At 26.5% G+C, this 26,687-nt stretch overlaps 2 protein-coding genes across 2 annotated transcripts; one reads left to right on the top strand and one right to left on the bottom strand.

Moving 5' to 3' along the window:
- Positions 1 to 17,208: 17,208 nt before the first annotated feature.
- LOC8279653 (lipid transfer protein EARLI 1) lies at positions 17,209 to 18,020 on the bottom strand. The gene has a single exon (XM_002529729.3). It carries the CDS (start codon positions 17,898 to 17,900, stop codon positions 17,481 to 17,483), a length of 420 nt encoding a protein of 139 aa, XP_002529775.1. The 5' UTR covers positions 17,901 to 18,020; the 3' UTR covers positions 17,209 to 17,480.
- A 6,440-nt stretch (positions 18,021 to 24,460) lies between these two features.
- LOC8279634 (14 kDa proline-rich protein DC2.15) lies at positions 24,461 to 24,927 on the top strand. The gene has a single exon (XM_002529731.2). It carries the CDS (start codon positions 24,526 to 24,528, stop codon positions 24,925 to 24,927), a length of 402 nt encoding a protein of 133 aa, XP_002529777.1. The 5' UTR covers positions 24,461 to 24,525.
- The last annotated feature ends 1,760 nt before the right edge of the window (positions 24,928 to 26,687 follow it).

Raw genomic sequence — 26,687 nt, 5'->3', positions numbered from 1 at the left:
ACATAAACTTTTAAAGGAAAAATATATTTTGTATAAATTTATATAAAATTTTATAATTTTTATTCAAAAGAATATATAAAGGTATTCATCGTCCGATGATATTAATATTATATTATTATTTTCTGTCGATATGACATGATAAATCATGACCGTTAATCAAAAAATTAGTACCTATTAAAGTTCTTATTCATTTGTTTAAACATTTATTACGTTTGTTTTCTACAATGTAAATGCTCGTTTATTTTACTTTACTCCCCATTTCCTTATCCATAACCATAAGGTAAGGTTCACAATCTGACGCAATTTACAATTTAATTCTCAATAATTTAATATTGCATACAAATATTTTTACACCATTTACAATTTTTCTGTTTCTTTAACATAAATATATAATATAACCTAGTTCATTGTATGAATTTTATGTATAATTGGATTTAACATAATAGTGTTGATATATATCATTATATTGTGTTGCTACAACATTTAAACTAATTATATATTCATGCATTTTTATTTATTGAATCTATAAATTACAGGCAACTTTTTCAAAAAAGAAGAAAAATAATTTAAAAATAGAAGAATAATGATTAAAATTGCATAGTTAAATAAAGGTAGAAGTTGAGAGATATCTTCTTCTTTATTTAAGGAAAGGTTGAGAATAATACTGATTGGAAAGCTTGATAAATATGTGTATAATTCACAATTCTAATAATAAAGAATAAAGTAAATTACTTCTTTTACCTATATGAATCATTATATAAGTGATAATAGTTATATTTTAAGTAGGAGTAAATCTAAATCCATTGATTAATGTGGAATGAATTTGTTAGATTACTCCAAATGGAACATCAGTATGATTGAACAATTTGCTTGTGCAGAATATGTTTACTGGTGGATCTTCAATGATTCTTAAAGCTATAACTCTTTCTTTCTTTTCTGTTTGCATATATTTTTCTTTTGAATCTACTATTACAGGCACAGGTGTTAGATTTAGAAGTCATTAGACTATAGCACATGAGACTACATGAGTGAGAAATCCCTGACAATATTGAATAAGAGAGTAGCACATAAAAAAAATTGAGTGAATTTTTTTATAAATATCTTATTATTTGTCACTCAACACTTCTTGAAGTGTTTGATAAAAATTAAAAATTAACAGTTAATAGTTAATTTAGTCTAAATCAATTGTTGATTGTATCAACTTCATTTTAGAATTTTTTTCTTATAAATTAATATCTTATTTGATTTTGTTTATTTATTTAAACATCTTCATCCTTATTAAATTTATCAATAATAATTCATTTTAACTTATAATTATTAATTTAAAATTATATTTAATAGTTAAATAATGATATCATTATAACATTTAAAATTATAAATTTCTTATTAGTGAAATTTATATTTAATTTTATTTTAAAATAATTTTTATAAATATTTTCACAATAAATAAAATTAATTATAATATTTTAAATTATTATATATGAAGAATTAACATTCTTTTTGATCGAAGGGAGACACATTATGAACAAATCAAATAAAAAGAAGAGGAAACATAATCTAATTTGTTTTTACATACTTTTTTATAATATAAACGCTTTACTCATCTAAAAAGGCTATATCTCCAGACATCTAGATGGATAAGTTAAGTATATATATAAATTATTTTTATTAATTTTGTATTATTAAAAATAATAAAATAAAATAAAATATATTTAAAAATATCAACTATTAACTGTCAGTTATTAACTGCATTGATTTGTTGAATTAATAATGTCTTGTTATTTTATTATGTACATTTAGGAAAGTAAATTTATTCAATGTATTTTAGGATTGGATTGAGTTTTATTCAACATCTTCTGTTTTTGTACTCTTCAATTAAATTGATAAACTTTATCCATCTTCATTAATAAATTTAGATTTACATGCAGAATCACATAAATTAATTTTACTATTTTGTCTATTTATTTAATTTATCATCCAGTTATGTTCTCAAACAAATATATTAACAATCATAGCAACAATAAACATTTAATTTATCACTTTAGTCAATTTTTGCAGTTTATCAATTTAAATATAAATTTTAATAAATAAAATTTAAGCTAAAAAAGGTTAAATAGTATTAGTATAGAAACCACATAAACTATGTCAAATTGAACAACCGAAAACTCTTAAATTGTCAACTAAATACGCTGGCTAACAATTTGTTTTGCCTTCTCTTTGGCCATATATGAATCCACTTGATATATTAATAAAAGAAGAATAATCTTTGGAGCATTATCATCCATGTATTAGTAATCATGCACGACTAAACAATATAAACATCTTCTCTAAATTTTAACTTTTAGCTAAGTGCATATGTTCCCAGTTTAATGTTTCCAAACATTGCGGTATTCTCCTTTTCTTATTATGCTTCTAATGTAATTTCCAAAAGTCATTGCTTGTGCTTTGAATGATATTGCCGCGTTCACTTTTTAATATGGCTGATTACCAAGATTTCGAACCGTAACAAAAAATTAAATTGAAAATATTCAGAATAAAAAATATAGATCGATCATTTGATATTTTTCAAACCAGACTATGCTAAAATTTCTTTTTGGTATAGTTCTAAATCTCTTTAGTTTTATATATCGAGAACATACTGAACCATCTCATATTGTTCTAAAATAAAAAATTAAAACTAAAATCAATTTAAAATTTTATTTATTTATATATATGTGATAATTTTTTAATAAATAAGTTCAACTCTTAAGTTTAAATTTAAAATCAAGTATAAAATATCTTACTAAATACGAATTTAACAATTTTATTCTAACAAAATTTAAACTTATTAACTAAAATAGAAGTACTAAATTTTATATTTTATTACAATATTAATTATTCATTAAGTTTATCTTGATTTTTTATCAAAGTTACAATCATTCATTTAATTAAGAAATGTAGGACTTAATTTTTTTTAAAATCTTAATAATGAAAAATTATTATGGTACCAAACTAATTAGTTTATTAACTTATGATGATATAGTGTTAATAAGATATTAGTCGTGTTCATAATATAATTCTTATTAATAATGTGTCTTTTAATAAAATAATAATATATTATATTAGAGGGGTCAGATGAAATATATTTATCAATTGGATAATGAAGTATTGCGATTATTTAGCTTTGTGGATTGAAAATAAACTTCTTTATTATGTAGTTGTTGAATATAAGTATAATGTAATTGTAATGATTTTATTTTTTATTATATAATTTTAAATTAATTTTAGTCCAATTAATATAAGCTAAAAATATATTTTTAATTATTTAAAAATAGAAAATTTATGAATCTCCATTGTGTCGTCTCGTACTGAACCAAACTGTCTCATTAGACCTGAATTTTCTTATCGAATTGTCCCGAAAAATTGCTATAGTTCGGGATAATAATTTTTATATTATGATATAGTTTTGGAAATCCAATTTTGAAATTCCTGACATTTAGTATGGTTTTAGAGATTCTCAACTTTTCAGATTCTCCTAAACCGTGCTCACTCTAGATTTTCAGCATTCTTAATATATGTGAAGGAATAGGTTTTTATTGAAATTAATTTGATTAAGGTGGGCGTTAAGTGAATGAGTGAGTAAATTATTTGATCCTTAGTAATATGGGATGTCTAACACCCCTCTCAACTGCAGCTAGTACTTAACTTTAACGCTCTAGCAATTGAAATTGAAAATTAAAAAATCGGGTTAGATATGCTCTTATACTATATTAGAATTTAAATTAATTTTAATAAAATGGAAACTATGAATGAGTGTGTTTAAAGTTTAACTATTAGAATTACACTAAGTTTTATTTTGGTCATATACCTTTTTATTTTTTTATTTTATTACATTCATTTAAATTTAAATTGTGTAGTAGATTAATCACTTATCTAAGATCTAGTGGTTTAATTTGCTAGAATAATTATATGTTTAAAGCATCCAACGTTAGACTAATACAAATTTTCAAAATTGACAAGCCATTATCATAATCATCAAACCATTTAACCAAACTATTAATTTAATCCAAAACCATATCCAATTTTAGGCTTCGAAAATCCTCTAGATTTTTAATAATAAATCTTGGTTGTTGTTCTTTTTTCTTTTCTTTTCATCTTCTATTCTCTTTTTATTTATTGTTATAATAACGTTCTCTCTTTTCAGCTTAATTAAAATTTCAATATCAAACGAGTATCTGACCACCAAATTAATTAAATCTGAATGCTAGTTACAAAATAAGGAGTATGTGGAACTCGATGTATATAAATGTATTTTCTTCTAGTTCTCTATGACGCCAGTCCATTGATTTTTGAGAATTAGAATTTAATATTTCGCTTCAAAGCTTCAGAATTGGAAATTTCATTTTATAGCATTAGAGATTCTATATTGTAGATTTAAGATATTTAGATATTTCCTTCTTTTCTTTTCTAATGAATAAATCATCAGATTTTAGACAAATGATCAATTTATTACCCAGCTTAAAATTAAATAACTATAATAAAATAAAAATAATAATTATATGACTAAAGTGAAACTTAGTGTAAGTTAGTTGACTATTGATATAATTAGTTTTAATTGAGTTTGAGTACAACTAATACCAAAATGACTAAAACCCTTATAAATTTTATATATCTCTTATTCCTTAAAAGATGCGGCATCTCTAAGGATTTGTTGAGTTATTTTTCTAAGCAGCGCTACGACTTGGAGACTATATAACATATTTGTCATTAAAGTATACACTTTGATTGACTTTTTCTTATTATATTTTAATTTCTAAGTCATACATCCGATGTAACGGAGAAGCAAGTAGATTATCATTTTCCACGAAAGCTCTCTTTCATTACTAATGTCAACATATTCAGTTTACAATGTCTGTGAACAGCTTGGTCTCTGGTTATTATTTTCTCGTGATATGGATTCAAAAATCTATAGCTTCTAGTAACAGCCAGAGAGAAATTCCATCAACGATTTTTTGTGATAGTAGAGATTTAGAGTGAGATAGGTCCATTTTGACCCATGATATTGGTGGATCATTTAGAACCACTTCATACATTGTTAAATAATGCTTACCGACCCAAAATGCCAATGATGAAGATATTTCATATTTCCACATCTTTTGCTAGGATTTTTATGCAATAACATATTATTAACATCAGGGGAGTTGCATGAATGACATAATACAGTGATTAAAACATTTAATTACGAATGATATTTATATGCATGTTGTTTCTTATTATTCTCGAGAAATATCAGCAAAGGTATAAACTTTTTACTATTTTTTTAATTTTTACATATATATAAATGTAAACATGTATTTTGTCATACAATAAAAAGATTTACAATAGTAACTACAATGAGTATATGCTTATAATAATCCATACTTTCAAAAAAAAAAATATTATAAATTTTATCATATTCATTATGCATTTAATGTCACATTTAACTTTTCGCTATGTCTTTAGAATTAATTGTTATATGAGCATGTCATGTTAAAGCTACACGCTATTTCTTCAATAAACAATTATACAATATAATTTCATAAAATGCTGCTAAATGAAATTTTATGCAAGAAAATACAAATTAGAAGTCAATTTTAAATATCAGATATGTTTACGGTTTAGATCGAGATGTTTATGTCTTAAAATGTTTAATGGTATATTATAGACTAGAAGGAATTAACTAAATAGGTATTGGTAACAATAATAATATTACATAGTCAATTACGAGTGAAAAATGAAATATTAAACACTAATCCACCCAAATATTTAATTCCAACAAGAAGAACTCGAAGGATTGTGAAAGCCATGTGACGGATCACCGAATAAAAAGTGGTATTATTATAGTAATCTTTATGTACTATACATGGTTTTAAAAATAGGAAACCATTCACATGCAACTGAATGCTGTCTTCTTCCCTTGAATTTAATTAAAAAAGAAAAAAGAAACACTTAGACAGGTGGAGATCTTGCATTTAGATACCACCCTTTTACTAAATGAGATTGCACTTTTATAATAAGTACTCTTTGTTATATAGTGTATAGATGGTTGAACCACCCATAAATTAAAAAAATAAAAAAGAACTGTATAAAATTGGAAATGCTAGCCATCTGATTAATTCATATAATTCAATAAAATGATTTAAAAAATATTTCTCTTTAATTAAAAATAATTATGTTAATGATCTAGCTCCAGTTGTGGTAACATCAACTTTGTTTGTCCGATATATACACTATGTTTTCTTTATTCTTTTTCCAAAAAAGTATATAAGTATGGTTCACGGGAGCAAACAAAGGGTATATGGTTGTTGACCACATCTCTTAATAATACATCCGAATTGGGATTCCAATTGGTTAATAATTATTATAATTCAATTCGAAGCTACAGAAATTTTAATCATTTATTTAAACATTTAAATATTTAAAGATTATGTGATAACAAAATGAACAAAGCGATGGAAATCAATAAGAAAGTTTTAACTTTTTTAAGTGAGATGGTTTGAGTGTCTACTGAATGAAACTCGAACTCATCATATATACGACACAGGTGTTTTACCTTTAATGTGTTTTATTTATTTGTTTATGTTTCAATATATCGTTTAATATTAACCATCTGTTTATTTAATTTTTAAAGAATAAAATATTTATAGAGTATAAATATTTTTTGTTTGGATACAAAAAGATTTGTCATTGCATAATAATAAATATAAAATTGGAGATTTTTATTTCCTGTTATATCATTTATAAATTAAATAATTGATAGGATATATTAAATAATTATTATATAAAATTAAAATTAAAAAAGTGATTTTGATAATGATATTAATAATAAAATTTAAAAAAAAGAAGAAAAAACCTGTAATATAATATAATAAATATGTGAATGTGGAGATATAACAGTATGACAATTATATATAATTTTTAAAATTTATATATAATAACATATTTATATATAATAAAAAAATAATAAAAATAGATTGCATAATAAAAATAAAAATAATACAATTAATAAAATATAAATTAATATCTCGAATTACAGGTTAGTCATTTTCCCTGTCTGTCTGCTTCAAATGGCTTAGGAAAGGTACCTGTCTAGTGGTTTTTGGTGGCAATCAATACCTGCTTTGACTGTCTCCTTTAATTCTTATATTACATATGCAACCTATCTCTTTGTTTAAAATACCAAAGGAATTACAGTTGGTCAAGAAGTTACTTAGATGTAAATTATTATAATAAATTATTGCCTTTAAATAATTTATTTTTTTTATATTTTTCGTATAGGAAAAAACCTCACTTAAGATTTTGAAAAAATATTTTCAAAAGCAGATGTTGCTACAATGTCTCAAATGTGTTATAAACCAGCGCGAAAATAAGAGACTGATTTTTGTATAGAAAAATAAAAGAAGATTCAAGGTTCCTTACATCATTATTATTCTGCCTTGGTTTCTATTTGAATAGAAACTAATAATTTCATCAATTTTTGAAGGATATTTGGCATTTTATTAAAAAATTTAGAAACATATATTATTTTAGATATTATTAAAAAAAAATTAAAAATTATATCAATAAATAAAAAAATACTAAAATCTTCATCACGACCAAAAGTGAATTATTGTCCTCGTAGTAAGTATTAAATATGGCAAGTCTTATTTGTAGAAATTCAATCTGATTTGTCTAAAGTGAACCTGAATTTTAATATAAAATTAAAGATTTGAACTTGAAATGATTAAAATTAAAATCGCCTGAAATTCAAAATGACTTAGCTTTGGAACAACTCGAGAGCGAAATGATTCAAAATTTAAGTGAGATGAGATCAAGATAATCCGAATATAAAAGAATATAAAAAGAATAGTAATCCAAACCTGAAACAATTTGAAACACGTACCCAAATTTAGAACCAATATAATCCAATTTAAAATTACAAATGATATGAGACATACTATTTAATTAAAACAAAAATAGCATTTTACTGATATTTAATTATCATATATAATAACTTTTGATATTAATTTGTTAATATATTTTTTGTAATATCATTTTTAGAATTTCAATCTCCTAAAATTATTATTTTAGATATTATTAATCAATAAATAAAATATTATTTGAATATATACATATATATAATATCAAAAATAAAAATATTAAAAGTGATTAAATAAAATAGCTGAAGTTAAGAAATAGATCTTTAAATTTTTTATTTTGTAATTTGGTTTAATTTTCATTTAATTTTCTTTTAAAAGAAAGAAAACAAGGTGAAATTGTTTTATATTATATTTATGAAAATATTGAATATGAAAGTAAAATTACAATTTTAGTAAAGAATTAAATTTAAAATCTTTGATTTTTTTAATAAAAGACCAGAAAAACTTACTTAATAATGAAAAAATAATTAAATAAATTTTCGATACTAATACTATTTTAAAGTTAATTTTTTTATTTATCTATCGAAATATTTTATAAATAAATTAAAATGAAGTTAGTTATTCTTAAAATTAATAATTTTTTTATCTATTTTCTTAACTTTTTAAAAAAAATTTAAGATAAACAAAAATGATAGTTAACAAAGAGAGGACCATGCAGATATGAGGCAGAAAATGATTCACCGCTAATACAAAAAAAAAATTTGAACTCTAAACTTTTACCTAGAAATTTTTTAAAAGATTAAGTATATAAAATTTTATTGGATAAAATTTAAAAATTAAAAAATAAAATCAAATAAATAAATTTATAATTTAATTTGATCTCCATAAATTAATCCAAAACTTGATTTGTAACCAAAGCAATTAGAACTAAGTTTTATCTGAACATGATTTGTTCTAAATTTGCAATGACCCGAAATCTGAAACGATCTTATTCGAGTGTTATTCAACTCACTTATTTACCATTTTATAAATATATTTAAAATGATTTTTTTTTTCTTATATAAGTTATAATAATTGTTCATAAATAAAAAATAAACCAAAAAAATTATATGACAACATATTAAAAACTTGCAAGTTGCAACTAGCTGTTTGAAAAACTAGGAAAAGGTAAGTAATAATTGAAGCTTAACCAATTTTATCAGGTTGATACGCAATCCTGGATGCTATTTATTCTTTAGAATTTATGATATGAAAAAACAGTATTAACAATAGCGCATGGCATTTCATCAAAAAAAGAAAAAACAATATTTCATTTTATAATATTAATATTTTGTCTGTTAAATAATATCCCACTAATGCAAAAGGGGGGGATGTCGAAGACATATTATTATCAGGTAAGATCGGTGGTCACCATGATTGACTTCTTCAACACATCATAGAATCGGTAAATGAAATCAACTTTTAATATTCCACCCCTTTTTAATTTAAGAAGGAAAACATAATTTTTTTTTCTTGTGTTTTTTCTTTATATGTATCTAAAATTAGTCTAATAATAGGTTTTATTGTATTTAAATATAAAATATAATATATATATGAGATTTTAATGGTTGTATTATATATTAAATTTATTTTATTATTATAATTTTATATTTTTTAATAAATACTGTTCACTTGTCATGTTATTTTTTGTTAAAATTATTATTAAAAGATATTTTTAAAGATAAATTTAAATTATAATTTTTAGATAATTAGATAAATTATTAAAAAAATTAAAATTCAAAATTAAACCTGAAAAATCCCATATTATCTATACAATTCTTGATTAAAGTCGTTGCCTTTAAAACGTGAGGATGCAAATTATCGGACGCCATAGTTCGGAAGTCACGGACTAAGGCAATGATGGTGGTCATAATTGACTTTTGCTTTTATTACTATTTTCAGCCATTAAAAATGGGTATTTATAATAAAAGAATGGCAGTAGTGTGTGGTTGAAGTTAGACCTTGAGAAAAATTCCAAAGGGAATAGAAGAAGACTTAACTGTTGTCATCTGAGAATCTGGTTTAGCTGATCTCAGCCATCCCTCACTTTTAAGCTGTTGACCTTTCCAGATGTTTTCATCCCATCAATCGTCACCCCCATTTCAAGTTCCAATACCGAGCGTTACGAAATTATTATTTTTTATTTCCAAAAAATTTAACAAATAATTGTGTTTCTTTTTTATTTTTACATTTTCTTGATTTACAATTATTAGAATTTTATTAGTATAATTAGTGAATTGTTTTACATTTATAGTTTCGTAATAAAACATAATCGATACAGTACTTTTAGAATTTAATCAATATATTAATTATGTTTATGACTATAACTTTATAATATATTATGATCGGTCTAAATTATATATAGATATTAATGGTATTTTAAAGTTTTAGTAGTATATTTTTATATATAATATGATGAAAATATATGTTTTTATCTCACTTTAATTTTTTTTATCTAAATTTAAAAAATAATCGTCAAAAAAGAGAATTTGAGCTAAAAATGCACTGATAGATTTCAAGTGGACTGCTATAAGAGACTTGGAAATCAGATGCGTGGGCTATTAATAGTTTGGGGCTAGCCGAATTCATTAAGGCCCAAGAAGGAAATATTAAGTAGTTATGATGTAATTTATAAATAATTATTTTTTTAAGTTATCTATTTTGTTTAGGACAATAAGAAATAACTATAGTAGTTATGTGCTGAGAGAAAAACTCTGAAAAGTGATCTCTATAAGGAGTAGAGGTTAATTAAAACAAGGAAGTTCTTCTACTACTATTCTTTCTGCATGAATTTCTATAGTTTATCATTTTCTACATCTAATTAGTTTTATTGTATTATTTTTTCAAGAATCAAAGAAGTTTTTTAAAGACGTGAAGAGAGATGATCAATCTTCTTCATTACTTAAAGGGCCTTTGAATTTCGAAAGAGTTTTAATCTTCTGTTTTATGTATCTTATGTCTTTCTATTTAATTACATTGATCATTGGATTAAGTATGGCGGGCTAAGTTATATAAATGTTTAGTTTGACTTTTTATTTATGTATGAACTTTATATATTATGAACTTAATGAATGATTTCTTTACCTTCATATATGTATTAGTTTCATCTATTATTATTGGTTGACCATCATTATTAATTTAATAGTAATATTTGTTGTAAAGATTTTTATGCTAAAAGTATTAGAAACATCAACTTTATTTTAATCTATGTTAGTATAAGAAACCTAGGTTACATTATTAGCTTGAGTAACTTAGGAAAAATGCATATTACCATCTTATTTATTAGATTTGGACTTAAGAAAAATAAAGGGATTACTAAGTATAAGCTAGACTAAATGCTATTTTATCATATAGTTCACATTAATCATTCTAGTTGTATATTTATTTTATGGTTATTTAATTTTTTTATAAATTTTAAGATTATTCTCAAGACATTAGCTTAGAGTGTTTATATTTGTTTTCAGCATTTTGTGTGATAGTTGATTTTTATAATATATTCTCTATAATTTTTTGTGAGATCTATCTTGCGATGAACTTGTCTGAACTATCATTTGGTTCGTACACTTGCAAATATTAATTTAGACACATCAATTATTATAAGAATTAAAATCATTATTCAATTGTTAGAATAATTAATTAATGAATATAAATTAAAATTAATAATATAAAAATACAAAAATAATGCGTCATTGCTGTGCATGTATGTTAAATAATTGATATATGTCAGAAATTTGAAAAACCAGTTTTTATCTATATATAGATTATAATAAAGTTTGTTCTTTTGAATCCGTCAATATGTAGCATTAATGCGGAATCACTAAGTTGAGGTAAATGTTACGTTTCTTTTCTCCTCTTTCAGTTATGAGAAGGCAAAAAGATAAATAGATTCTATATATTATTACATAGTTTTTAAAGAATTCTCATTGTAAGATTAATTAATTATCATCTATAATAGAAGAGATTTGTATTCAATATTTTTAGTAATCACATCCTTAACAAATACGACAATTTAAGATAAATGTATGCATTCCAGTAAAGTTACCCAAGAAATTATGCATGGTTTTGGCTTCATTAGGCCTTGCTCGTTTATTTATTAAGAGATTGGGTTAACTCTTAGTTATCACTCTCTGGATTCTTTTGCATATATGCCAAAATTGACAATAGAAAGAATGACGAGAGTACAGAAGAATAAGTAAACTCATGTAATCGTAATATAATAAAGTTTGGGATGTGAGTGTTGTATGATTTGTATTATGTGTTGGTTGCGGTGCACTTGGGATAGGGATTTACTTTCTGCTGTTTGCAGCACTGATGTAGCCTCGAGCTTTCGATCACCGAGGGGACTGATTTCTATTTAATGGCAATTGGAAGTTGTGATCACTTCTTTCTGATATTTTTGTCCGCCTTCTACCAATTTTAAGTAAATCTAGTGCCGAAATTTTTTTATTAAACTAGTTCGTGATTTATTGTGTTTTTCTTTTAAAATTCATAATTTTTATTTTTATCACTTTAATATTTTATAAATATAATTATTTGTAAATAATGGACAAATTGCTTTATGATATTACACGCAATAGCCACTATTTTTTCAATTGCCACGTAACGGTGCTGGCCGATTTAGCTGTTATTTACTAACAGTGATATTTACAAGTTACTAAAATTGATAAAAGTAAACTATATATACCCTAAAATAAAAATACGTTAAAACTACACATTTATTTAATGAAATTTCTCTTTTAATCTATAATGTTATTTATAGATAAAATTAATTTATATTATATTTAATAAGTAATATTATATGTGAATATACAACTAGTTTCTTCGATAGATAATATGATAATTAAATCTATCATGTTATTTATAAACAATTGTAATTATATATCTATCACGTTATTCGTAAATAAGATTAGTTATATGCTTATATGTCATATTATTTATTAAGTGTAATATTTTAACAGTAATTGAATTATTTATTATTATTAACTATTAATAATTAAAAATTAATTAATATAAATACTAACATAAAAAATCACATATAAACGTGTAATTTATTTTTTTCTAAATCACGTGATATATAAAAATAATTACGCATATATATTTTATGTTGATCGAATTATTTATTACTATTTATACTATATATGATTAAAAGCAATAAATATAAAATACTATACCTAATAAATAATACTAGTTAAATATGTAATTAGTTTTATTAATAGATAATATAAAGTTTCTCTCCATCAATAGATAGTACTAAGATAGATAGAATATTTTATTATATTTGTATAATGAAACCTTACTCGGAACTGATTATTGTTATAGTAACTAAACTTTAGAAAGGTTAGTATGGTCGCCCACTCATCGTTTTACTTTCATATAGTACAATATTTTATACAAATTCTTATTGCTGAGGAGAACCGAAACACATTTTCAACTCTAATTATGGTTTATCTAAATATTATACGATTGTTTTTATTATTTAGATTATAATAAATAATATAAAATGAATTTACAAATAATTTTTTTTATATTTTATAATTATTTATTACATTTTTAAAAATAATAACCATTTAAAGTGTTCTAAATTTCTTGTTTTCTAAAATTTTAAAATTATATGAATACAATAATTTAAAACTATCTATAAATTTCTTACTAAGTGATCCATTAATTATATAGAAAGTAAATAATATTAATATTAATTGATATTAATAGTATTGAAACTATATATCAAAAGGCTATTCTCTGTAAATCAGAATAATAAATTAATTAAAAAATTAAGTTATAAGTTAATATAATTTTAAAATTAAAATTAAAATACTATTATTTAATTAAAAATAATTTATTAATTAATAAATTAATATAAAAATCTCATAAAACTATACGTCAACATCAATCTCATACATGTGGAAATATATATCAAAAGAAAACTTTTATGTATCAAAATAATAATATTTAAAAAATTTTATATTTCAAAAATTTATATGTGGAGATTTATGGTGAGGCATTCAGCGTTTTTACCAATTGAGTTAGTTTGGTGGATTAAAGAAATTCATTTTCATATATTCCTCTTTCTAGAAGTTTCTAGTATTGTATAAAATAGGAATTTCCTTATATTCCAATTCGACCATCTCAAATTGCGAATGATATATTGTGTACCCGAAAGAGATAGTCAATGATATCTATGTACCAAAAACAAAAAGATTTGTCAATGATATATAAGATGTGGATGATATATATATTTCTACCAAAAGGAGAGAAATTCTCCTTATATTTGCGCTTTCTATTTCTTTACACATGCAAAGAATAGAGTCATTACAATAACCCAATGGCCTTCGAGCGAATAGGTAAATAGTTTTTTTTTTGCTTTTCTAAAAGGTAACCTTTCTTTAACGTTTGATTGGCAAAGATGCATTTTCCTCTTAACGTTCGGGAGAAGCACATTTGCTCTCTAATTTTTATTTGTGTAAAGATATTTAAAAGTGAAAAATATATTACTTTTGGCCGCTCATTAGACAGAATTCAAAATAGATGTTAATGAGCCATTGAGTTTTATGTCACATAACGTATAATTGAATTAAAATAAGAAGGTAAATTCCATATAGAAAAGCACGTCACTCATTTTATCACTTCTCAAGTAAAACTTTTTACCATGTTTAAGCTCTTCACTCAGCCACCTCGTAGAGGGTAAAAGAATTCCAAATTCATTTCCTCCTCTCTAACCCTAAATGACATTTGATTAGTTTAGAAAATAAATTTACAGGATTAAATCCTAAATAAGTTTACACAATTACAAAGAATAATGCTATGGCAAATTGTCTAATCAAGCAAGGGAATTCTAAAGTTGCAACTTCATTGTGTGGATAGAATAATGCTGGTTTTCTGGTATTTTTGCCTCTTGATTGCGAGTAGACAACAATGTTGATTTTGTTGCTCCATTTGCTCATTATATGCTCATTTTGGTTCTATAATATATAAGATATTTCATGATGCGTGATTTTCTCATTATACTGCTCATTTTGGTTCTATAATATATAAGATATTTCATGATGCGTGATTTTCTTATTCTTGGGGTTTCTTCACAAAACATTGTGCTATTAAGGATCTTGGGTGTAAATAATTTAGCATATTGGCTTGGGTAGTTATGTCACAATGTTATATTTTTTTCTCATTCCCTAATAAAATGATAGATTTATAAAGAAAGTCTTAAATTGATGGAGCCTAATTTTCACGTTTGGAGGTGGCTATTGTGTACTGAGAGGATTAAGTGAAAGAAACGGAAAAAGCACTTTCATGTAAGATTTAATATTGTTTGGTTTCGTTTTTTGATGGATGCGACATGTCTGTATTGTTGTTTTCATGTGAAATGCTATATATGTGTTTTCTTTTTTGTTGTATAAATTTTAATTTTCACAGTAAAAAAATCGATAAAAATATAGCAAAAAAATAGGGTGCATTAAGAAATTAAGGTTAGCATTTAAAATAATTTGTAAGGCTTAGATTTAACTAGGTTAGCATGTTTTATGAAATGCATTAATGTTTTTGTCAAATCTACTGCTAATTGCTTCAAAATCGTAATTAAAGTATAAATTTTAGGATGATAGAGGTGACATATGGAATCGACCTCCCATATTAAGCACCAGGGCTACAATAAAATGAAAGTCTAACTATCACTGCACTTTAATTGCTAGAGCAAATAGAAAATGTGAGAGGCAAACATACAAGCAAACAACGACAGTAGATGCTTACAACGTACTTATTTTGTTTTTTTTTTTTCTTCGGATGGCACTAATTTTTGGCAAGGCAATGTTCCATTACATGAACATGCATTGTTGGTATCTTCCTCAATAACTTATGCATTTGACTTCGTAAGAAACCAGCTTACAAAATTGATGTGTCTTTTACTAATCTCGATGACTTAATTTGTAAACAAAAGTATTCGCACATCAAAATGTTATCATTAATATTAACTTCCATTACAAAGTTAACATCACAGTTTCGTACATTAAAACATGCTGCTACTAATAGTAATTACTTGCACAAGTACATACAATACCAACAATGTTACAATAAGAACAGATATGCCCTCATCAGTCCTTTTTCTTGCCAACTAAACCTCTATTACATTAGCTTTCTTCAATACGTTAACATCCGTCAATAAAACATTAGACACTATAATCTTATTCCAGTTTCTTTAGCTTTTCATTTTTAGATATCGTTACCTTATCCCGATTGCAATTCAGTAATGACATCCTTAGCTCTATTGTTCAATGGCTCATCACGCCACTATAAAAATCCACATGCATTGACTTGCAATTTCAGTTAAAATATCCGTTATCCAAAGTCAAAAGAATGTCACAACTAATAAAGAAATAAATGAAATTTTACAATACTGCATAATTAGAATAACTATATAATCTTCTTTCTATATATCATTTGTATAAGAAGTCCACCATGAAAGTGTTCGCCTTAAAATTTTATTTTAAATATTTGTAGTGTTTTGATCTTTCTTTAGAATAAAGTTTTATATTCAATCACAAAATATGTCCGGCTAATAATATAAAAAATGATGATGAAGCTATTAAGAAGTTTTATTTCGACTAAATTAGTAATTTATTTCTTCTTGATTTTGAAATTGAGAGTTTAGAGTTTTATTTTTACTGTGTCATGTAAAATAAAATAAAAAGATTAAGCGGCAGAAATGAGAAAAGAGAGAAAGAAAATCAAATAAATGAGAAAAAAAAATGATGTTTCTGCAATACGACACCCATACACCTCAGGCATCAACATCGCCAAATAATCATTAACGTGGATTCTGAGCTCCATTTATTGAGGGGGCGAAAGCAACATAATTCCTTACTCTTGGGTATATTTTTACTAAACAAAATTGAGGAACAAATATGCTTCCTTGCTTAGGGGCAAAAAATAGACCTTTTTCCTTTTGGTAATTTTGGATAATTATGTGACACATATCAATTAGCTAGTTTATATGCTGGGGTGCAAAATGATAATATAATACTGTTGGATTTTGCATTTGCTTAAATTATAATGGATTTTTTGATGCAAATTTTGCATTATTTTTTCTATATCAAGGGAAGGGAATTATCCAAAAAGGAAAAAGGCAAAAGCAAAAAATTGAAGTACTCATTACAATCTTTTCCGGCCAGCCAATCCAATGAAATCCCTTTTATTATGGCGTTCTTAGTCTTTACTAATCAAGTAATTTGAAAATTGCTTAGAAAAAAGTTTTTCACTTGCAATTATGACAGCACCGCATAAGTTTTAAAAGAAGAGCATATTCAACAAAAATAAGATTTGGGACAATATTTTATTGATTATACGAGTAAAAATAAAATTTCCCATTAAACCTCTTAAACATAACTAAGGGAAACTAGACTTATTTATAGTAAACCCCCCACTAAACAAACAGAACATTTAAACAAAATAGAAAAGAAACAAACTGTTACAACCTTAAATCACAGACTGAACGTCCCAAAGACTTATGATCATACTTATAAAACAACATACAGAACCCACCAGAGACTATGATAGAAAAGAAATCTATCGTGCTTAGGCACATTGGAAATCGGAGGGTGTCTTCTTGCTACAAACATTGAGAAGCAAGCTCAAAGAAAGTGGAATATTAAGGTTGATACCCAAGATGTTAGCTTTAATGGCAGTGCAAAGGCAAACAGCAGCTTCAAGATCAACAAGGCCTTGGATCAGAGAGCAGCAAGGTTCAACTGGAGGTTTACCAATGGTGATATTAAGCAAAGAACCAAGAACATCAGCACAAACACCTAGTTTAAGTGCATCTCTTGGGCATTTTCCTGTGGAAGGTGATGGAGTTGGTGTTGGCTTTGGTCTTGGGCTTGGGGTTGGCTTAGGCTTAGGAGAAGGGCAGCCACCACCGCAAGCACTTACTAGGGTAAAGAATAGAAGATTTAGAACAAGAAAGAGAGCAAGTGATGATGTTCTTTTGGATTCCATTTCTTAAAAGTTAAGACCTTAGCTAGCTAGTAGCTTCTTTGAACTATAAGGTATAGTAATACTACTGCACTGCGTAGCTAAGAGAAGAGTATTGTGATGGGTGAGGAAGATATGCAAGGAGGGGTGGGTTTTTATAGGGCTATGGAAGGGTATATGGTGAGCTTGATGTTAATACATGGGAAATAATTGAAAGCAAATAGTAGAAAAATTGACATGAGCCCATGTGTACACTTGGGATTTTAGCTGGCAGCAGACAAAGCAGAGCTCTAGGGAAATTTGTTTTGGATGCTTGTGTGGTGGGGTATATATGCAAATTGCTATATCCCTTCCCATAATATACGATCAGTACACCATGGATCTGTATACTTGCATAAATTTTTGCTTTCACTGTAATGATTCCACCGATCCTGTGTCCATCCACAGAATTGCTAAGTTTAAGATGTTTTTAATTTTATAATATTTTCTTCGGTTGGAGTCCTATTAGAGTTAGTGCTGTTTACTGTAATACGAGACATATCTGTTGGTGGATAACTCTTTCAATGTCTAAAAGTTTTGACAGCATTAACACATTCTCAAATCTAGAGCTCTCCAATATTATACTAAAGAATTATTACATGTGGCGAAGACTAAATATAAGATACGAATTGCATGTTGCTTTTGAATTTCTGCTAACAGTTATTTCTTCATCTGTAAACGTGGGTCCCTATTGGATGATGGTGTTTATAGGGTAGTTAATTGCTTCACTTAACATGCAATTTGCTAATTGCACATATAATCCTAAAAGCTTTCTCCGTCTTCTAACTAAACTTCCATAGCTCAAATAATCAATTACTTCTACTCGGCTGTCATTAATTAATTAATATGGAAGTTGGTTATCTCTTACAGTTTCTTTCAAATCATCAAGTTAGTATGACAATGGCCGACCACAAAATGTTTCAGTAATTTTCAATTTATCCAGATACTCGCTCCTTTCCACGTCTTACGTATGAAATTTTTTTTATATAAACTGAATATATATATATATATATATATATATATATATATATATATTATAAAAAATAGACAAATAACATGTATTATATTTATATATATTTTATTATTTAAAATTAATAAATATATATATTAATTATTTATTAATTTAATATATAAAAAAATACACTAAGTCTATATAAAAATATTCGTTTATTGACCGTATCTTTTTCTTCTTTATTAATCAACATTTTAGGCTATACTTTTGTCTTCACTCTTTTACTTGATAGGTATCCATACCACGCAACTTGCATATCCTAAATCATTTCCTTGATTTTCCTCTTTTTAGAGATTTATCTCGAGGAAGAAAGAAAGAAAGAAAGAACCTTCCTCACACATTAACACGTACTATTTTGCTATACTCCATGACTAAGTAGGTCCAAAAATATTGTCATAAAACCAGCTAATGTAATTATTACGTTTCGTCAGCGTTTTTTTGGTTTTTCAAAAGAATTTCGTCAGAATAATTTGGGGAGAACGTGTAAACTTTCTGCTGCGATACACTTGAGGCACTCTCATATGTATGACACCAAAATGTTGAATTACTAATATATATTCCAAGCGTTTACACTTGAATAATACAGAGATTGTCAAATTCTTTTATTTACTATAATTAATTAATAGCTATCGCATATTCAACCGTTAGATATAGTATACTCAAAGTAGATAAATATCTATTTATATATATACTGAGATACAAATTTTTATACGTATCATTATTTTTTATATATAGATATAATAATCATATGTCATGTTTTTGTTTAATTGAGTTATGAATAATATTATAATTCTTAATATTTTATCTCTTAATTAAATAACAGTTTTAACTCTAAAAAATAGCATATAATCAATAATTTAATTGATAAGTTACCTTTTCTAATCAAGCAAATATTCTTAATCCTAAATTTGGTATATTAACAATGTTTTTAATTTTAACTTACATAAATATAATTAATACATTAATTAGTAAAAATAAGGTTTTCTTATATTATACTACATACAGCTTTTATTTAATTGCTATTGTATGTATTTAATTTTGTTTTTTGTTAATAATAAAAAATCTAATTTAAATTACACAAATTAAAAAATTTATAAAATTAAAAAGAACGGCAGTGCCCAACTATAATAATGACTCAATATGCGAGTAATTGTCGTCTCTCTTTAAAATTTTCAGAGTAGCAGAAAACATATGCATCCTTCTTCCCCTGAGCATCAAATAATCACTGCAGTGCGGTAAAACAAGTGAAAAGGTTAATTAACTTTTCCAGTTTAAGCATGGAGCTAATTTAGTACTAAAATAAGTGATAAAACTCGGTCCTTTCCATTAGTTTAGGGGCAATGAATAGACTTCTAATCTTGGCTTATTTGGCTCGGTGGAAGTTGCTTGCTGGAAGAGAATGTCACGGGCAAACCTAGAACCTACCGTTGGGCTCCACTAAAGAGACTGGTACGAAATTATGCATTCATAGAAAAGTAAAAATCAACTGAAATCCTTGTCATGATTTGCTAAATTTCTTTATATTCACACCGTGTGGAGCCATTCTTGTATCTTTTCCCTCGCCCATACAAATTAACATTGCTTAATCAAGTCAAAAACCAAATTATTACGCCTCTAAATGTTATGATTTGACCTCATTACATCCAGACATGATTAAAATGTACCGGTTATACTTTGGAATGAAAACGTTTGTGGTTAGACAAATTCAAAGTTTGATGCGCAAAAAAGATGGTTAATCATGCAGTACTTTTCCTTGGCTTAATTTTTTGGTACAGGAAATTGACAGCCATTATATCTTTGATTTGTTGCCAACTGAAGATTAAGTGGCCTCCACAAGACACTACATCTTGATCTTTCATACATATGATTAATCTATTCTGTGGACAAGGAATCGCAGGTAAAGCTGTCACTCGGTTGATAGAAATTTAACAAGATGCATGTTTAATTGTCGGAAATGGCAGTTGTTAGTTTATTCGATTCTGTTGTTTGTGTACAACAAACTTCTTGTTCATTTGTTACTGCACAACATGTACGCTTGTGAAGTTCTTTGATCAGTTCCAAACAGGAGCGAGCATGTTTTGAAGTCTTGGCGATCACTGTAAGGTTTTGGATTGTTGTGTCGGCCATGTTGTTGGTGAGTCGGCATTGGTTAATAGACGACATTGGAGAAACAAACAACATTCTTTTGTAATAGGAACCAGTAAACAGAAAAACGAAGGAGATGGTATATAAAAATTCAATTGTATAAATCGACATATTTGTTGGCTGAGACGAAATCTAAACATACAGAACTCTTGCGGCCATCTTTCATGCTGCCTGTTAGTTCTGAAAAACTTGAGCGTTTGTTTCATTTGCAGTTGGAGATTTATATTATTTATAATACCGTTAAACAAATAATATTTTATATATACATAATTCCAGGACTCTCAATTCGAATGAAATCTCCATTTTCTTGTTACAATATTTTGATTTTTTCTTTTACTTGGAATATATTCCATAGAGTGAGTATTTGATCTTAAAAGCCAAAAATTCAGTTCACACAAAAGAAAATGATAAGCATTTAATATGAAAACGATTAGCATATCATATCTCAATCAATCATCGTACGCATACTATTTAAGAAGTAAATACATTTTGGATATAGTTGAATTCGTCCTCCAAATTTAGGCTACTTTTGGCGTAATTTAAGAAAATATATACATGGGCACACCCAAACTACCAGAAAGAACAATGTAGCAGCCCCCTGGGACCTTAAGTGTGCGTTGTTTGCCATTAAAAATGTGGGCTCCATATTAATATTAGCATTTGGTGGCACCAACTTTGATGCCCAATCTTCTCAAATGCTAGGATGTAAACATTCTTCCAACCAAACTGGACCATCCATCAGGCTAGATACCCTCACCCCACCACCACGAATTTCTACTCTTCTCATTTCAGACGATCCAATTACCCAGCTTTAAGAAATAAATATTTATTTGGGGTGCCAGATGTATTCAAATTACTTTACTCTCTTACCATTTATATATTTAATTATTAAACAATTATTAGAAATTGTATCTATTAATTTATTAAGTTTATAAAGAATAAAATATTATGAAAAAATAGGAAATGAATATATATAAATTCTTAACACCCATTAATATAATATATATAAAAAAATCATTACAAAATGAAAGCTAAATACTTAGTTTTCAATTCAATAAATGATCAGCAAACAACAAATCATATACTCTTATATATATATATATATATATATATATATATGAGAATCAACTCTACTTGACACTTAGGACTTTAGCAAATCATGTGTGCATCTAATATGTCATATAAACTTCACCAAAAACAATAAATTAAATATGAGACTCTCATGATGAGAGATGTATAAGATACTATCCTTGGTAACTTATTTTTAATAATTTACTGGTATTTAATATATCTTTGGCAAAAGGGAGTAACTAATACAAGTCCTACTAATTTTTAGTTAATTGGGTTAGAATGAAACATTACAAAGCTTCATTTTTAGACAATGTGGGATTACTTCTTTTCTTCTTTCTAAATAGAAAGGTATCAAATTCATTGCACTGTTAAAAGAAGTTACACCCGCTGCTAAAAGCCTTTTCAGATCAGTAGAAGGATACACATATCAGCAAGAATTACAGATAAATTTTAGTCTTTAATAATCCAGCCAGCCATTCGATTCTAATCTCTTAGTATGTTTTAAAAAGAAAAAAAAAAAAAGGAACAGAATAAATGAGTATTGCAAGCTTCACTATTTCCTCTATCAATGGGTTAATTTCCCAAGGCATCTCCTCTTTTTTGTTTCCGCTGTAACATTCAAACAAGTAATTAAATTATAGAAAAATGAATGTAAAACTCATTAATGAACTTAAAATTAGTAAATAAAAAATGAAAATGAAATGAATAATCAAATTTAAAGCAAAAAATTTTATAATATACCAAGAGATACCATATGAAAATAAAATAATAATAAATAATTAATTAAGATTATAATAAAAGAAGTGTATGTAAAAAATTAAATTTAAAAAATTGTTATTATTATAATTATAGATTGATTGAGAAAGAATTACTTTTTATAAATTAGTATTTATAAGAAAATGATAGATGTCATGTTTTAATAACCTTATGTGGTAAATTGTAGCTAAAAAAATGATTTTATTTGTTAAAAAAATTTTGTCTGGGATTAGCGTATTGGTGTATGTCTCTACCTCTACACTAAACTGATAGATTGACATATATTCATTAGTTTTAAATAATGAAGTATGTGTCAATCATCTATTATTAAAATATAAAATATTCATATATATATGTCATTTTTTTATTAGGTGTGGTATATATACACTAGGCTAGCATAAGGGTATTAATATATTTTTTTAGGGGCTTTCGATTTTGGGTATGGGTTGTTGGATCAAATAGAAACATCAAAAACTAGAAGAATCAGTCCTTGGGCTGAGCCTGAAAATATATATTTTAGAATTCAGGCCATGCGTATGATATTCTTCTGAACTGGACTGAGTTGTAATACTTATTATGGCCCAACTGAATCCAGAGGCCGTCGATAAATTAATCATAATTTGCTTTACAAATCCTTCTTTACCTTGATGGACAGAATTCAGATCCAAATTAAATACACTTTACTACTAGATTACTCATCCAAACTACAAAAAGAAAAAAAAAAGTGAAGTTCAATTTAAAAAAAAATATTTTTGTCATCCGAATAAAATATTTTTAAATTATACATTTCAAATTTAAATCATAGTATTCAAATGAAATATAAAAAAGAAAGTAAAAATATGTTCTTGCTTATATATCCAGTCGAGAGGGGGAGAAAATCTTTACTATGAAGAAACAGAAAGAGGATTTGATGGGGGGGAATGGTGAACTTGTATGTTGAAATTGAAGAGATTAAAGAACCATATCCTGGCATTGTAGAGACATGGATGGGTGATGAGGGATGATTCTACTAAGCTTTGAGGTTAGGGATGTAACGAGTAAAGTTACCTGGAAGAATCCCAACCAGAACAACAGGAGACATGTCTTTTTCCCTTCCTCATTTTTACAAATTTCGGGCAAAAAATAAGCACAAGAGACAAACAGAACATATGCTCTGATCCAAAACATGCACATTGCCGACCTTTAATTGGTTGTATTGTAAAAAAAAAGGTGAATTGCACACATAAACCAATCACAAAACCGTTAGAAAAGGTAGGAATGTGGTCACGGGAGTCCCTAAAGCATACCCACCAGCAGCAGGTCAAATCTTCAAGATCCAGCCAATAAAACTTTTTCACTTATATACTTACTCTATACAACACCAAGAAATGACAAAAACCCCTCCTACTTATTTGTACCATTGCCACCCTTGCTTCACATGTTTCCTCTCTCAATTAATTCAATATTTTATTGAAAGTATTGGTTCAATTATAGTGGACTCTACTTGGATTGTAAAATCTAATATTTATTGCAGAAATATTTTTTAATTTTGTTATAAATTATTTGTAGCAACTCACTCTATATATTTCCATGCACATATGTTCGACGAAACAACTCGACTTACTGATAGAGTGAAGTTAGAAGGAGATGGAATCCAAGAATTCATCAACTGCCCTTTTCCTCTTTGTCAACCTTCTATTCTTCGCCCTAGTAAGTGGGTGCAACAGCTGTGTTCAAACAAAGCCCATCCCAAACCCTACCCCTACCCCTAACCTAAACTCCGCAAAGAAAAGCTGCCCAAGGGATACCCTAAAGCTAGGTGTCTGTGCTAAGTTGCTCAATGGTCCCGTTGGTGCAGTTATTAGAAACCCACCGGACACACCTTGTTGCTCAGTACTTCAAGGCCTCGTTGATCTTGAAGCAGCAGTTTGCCTTTGTACTGCAATTAAAGCTAACATTCTTATCATTAACATTAATATTCTCATCTCTTTGAGTTTGCTTATCAACACTTGTGGGAAGCAGCTCCCATCTGACTTTGTTTGTGCCTAATTCAAGTATTTTAGTTTCTTCATATGTCTCTGTTTGGCATTGTATATTATTGCTTTTGATTTAAGTTACGTTTAATTTCCATTTTCTTTGCCTAGCAACTTGAGTTATGTCATGTAACAAGTGTCTGTTCAATATTCTTAGACTGTGACTACATTTTTTTCAATGTAACTGAGAGTACTTGGATTGACTTGTTTTCCAAAATTGTTAAGCACAGCAATTGCATCCATGAATTATTTAGTCTCTGTGTAGTGACAAAAAGCTGGCAGAATATTATATGGGATTCACATTGATTTTGTGAAAATTTGAGTATTTATTAGTTTATTTTCATTTCTAAAAGGGGCCAGGAAAGAGATTCCAACTTGAGTAATCATCACCAAACTAGGCAACGAATGCTGAGTAATGTCAGAACTACTAAAATAAATATTAAGGTACCACGGTTTGAATACTTATTCTCTGTCCTGCTTAATGTCAAAATTACTAGGCAGATTTGATTTTAGGACAATTAAAATATGAACAGAATCTCAATATTAAATTCGAGATCTAACCAAAGTTAATCATTGTAAGTGAAAATAAAATGTAATTGAATCTTTTATATATTGCTTTATATGATGTCGTTTTAGTGGACTGTGCCAACACAAATAGTCTGCAAAACAAAGAAAATTAGAAATGTATCAGATTCTTTCTCTAGAAACTCCTCTGATGCTTAGGTCAGTAAGTTAGAGGTGTCAAAATATGTTAATGGTCGTGTACGTGGTGGGTTGACTTATTCAGATGACACGATTAAGGTCAATACGAACATGATTCATTTATTATTCGTATTATTTTATTTCAATCCTAATACGACACAAATTTTTAACGGATGACACGAATACGACACACATAATACGTTTAGTTAAGTGGGTCGTGTGTAGATCATAAAACCTTACACTACCCATTTAACCTATTAAATAAATAACACAACCATTTAATATATTAACATACAAATCGATATATCCTTTTAAATTAATAGAAATAATATAAATAATACCAATTATAAATAAAAAAAATTTCATCTAGTACAAAGAATATCATTAAGTTCATTACACATAGTACCAAATTATAATACAAAACTCATTTAAAATTCATATAAAATTCTAAATTCTAGAATTAGATGAAGCAGCAACATCTTTTTCTAAATTCAATAACTCTATGCTAAGCTCTATGATTTTTTTGAAAGTTCTTTCAACTCCAATTTTACATCTACAAAATAAAACAAAAGAGTAATAAATAAAAAAGATAAATAAAAAGCTTATAAAATGATTTCTAACTTAAGATTAGATTCTTATACCTTGATCTCCAAATAACCAATCTCTCCTACACACCAAAGCTTTCACCATATCAGGCTTAAGTGCACTTCTATATGATCAAGAACCCTTACACTATTGCTGAATGTACTTTCAGAAGCTTCTGTGGTCACATGAATTGCTAAAGCATCACAAGGCATGACTGCAATTTGAGGACACCTATATTGATTTTCTTTCCAATATAATAACACATTTAATTTAATCTTTCGATCCATTCTTGGCTTATTAAGATAAAGTTCAAATTGGCTCTTTTAAGGAATAATATCATCACGATCAAAAGAGTCAAACTCCTACACGAGCATAAAAAATAATATTAAATTAATTATTTAAATATCTGAAAAAATAAAATTAAAAAAATAGTCATTTTTCATATTTGCATATATAAAAAAATGAAGCAGATTTAGTTACTTTTATATC

The sequence above is a fragment of the Ricinus communis genome, chromosome 5 (assembly GCF_019578655.1).
Source record: "Ricinus communis isolate WT05 ecotype wild-type chromosome 5, ASM1957865v1, whole genome shotgun sequence".
NCBI lineage: Eukaryota > Viridiplantae > Streptophyta > Magnoliopsida > Malpighiales > Euphorbiaceae > Ricinus > Ricinus communis.
This window is presented reverse-complemented; position numbering and strand designations above follow the sequence as displayed.

What these genes read in the sequence shown, in the direction of transcription:
- LOC8279653 (XM_002529729.3), bottom strand. Translation starts at nt 17,900, where the DNA reads ATGGAATCCAAAAGAACATCATCACTTGCTCTCTTTCTTGTTCTAAAT.
- LOC8279634 (XM_002529731.2), top strand. Translation starts at nt 24,526, where the DNA reads ATGGAATCCAAGAATTCATCAACTGCCCTTTTCCTCTTTGTCAACCTT.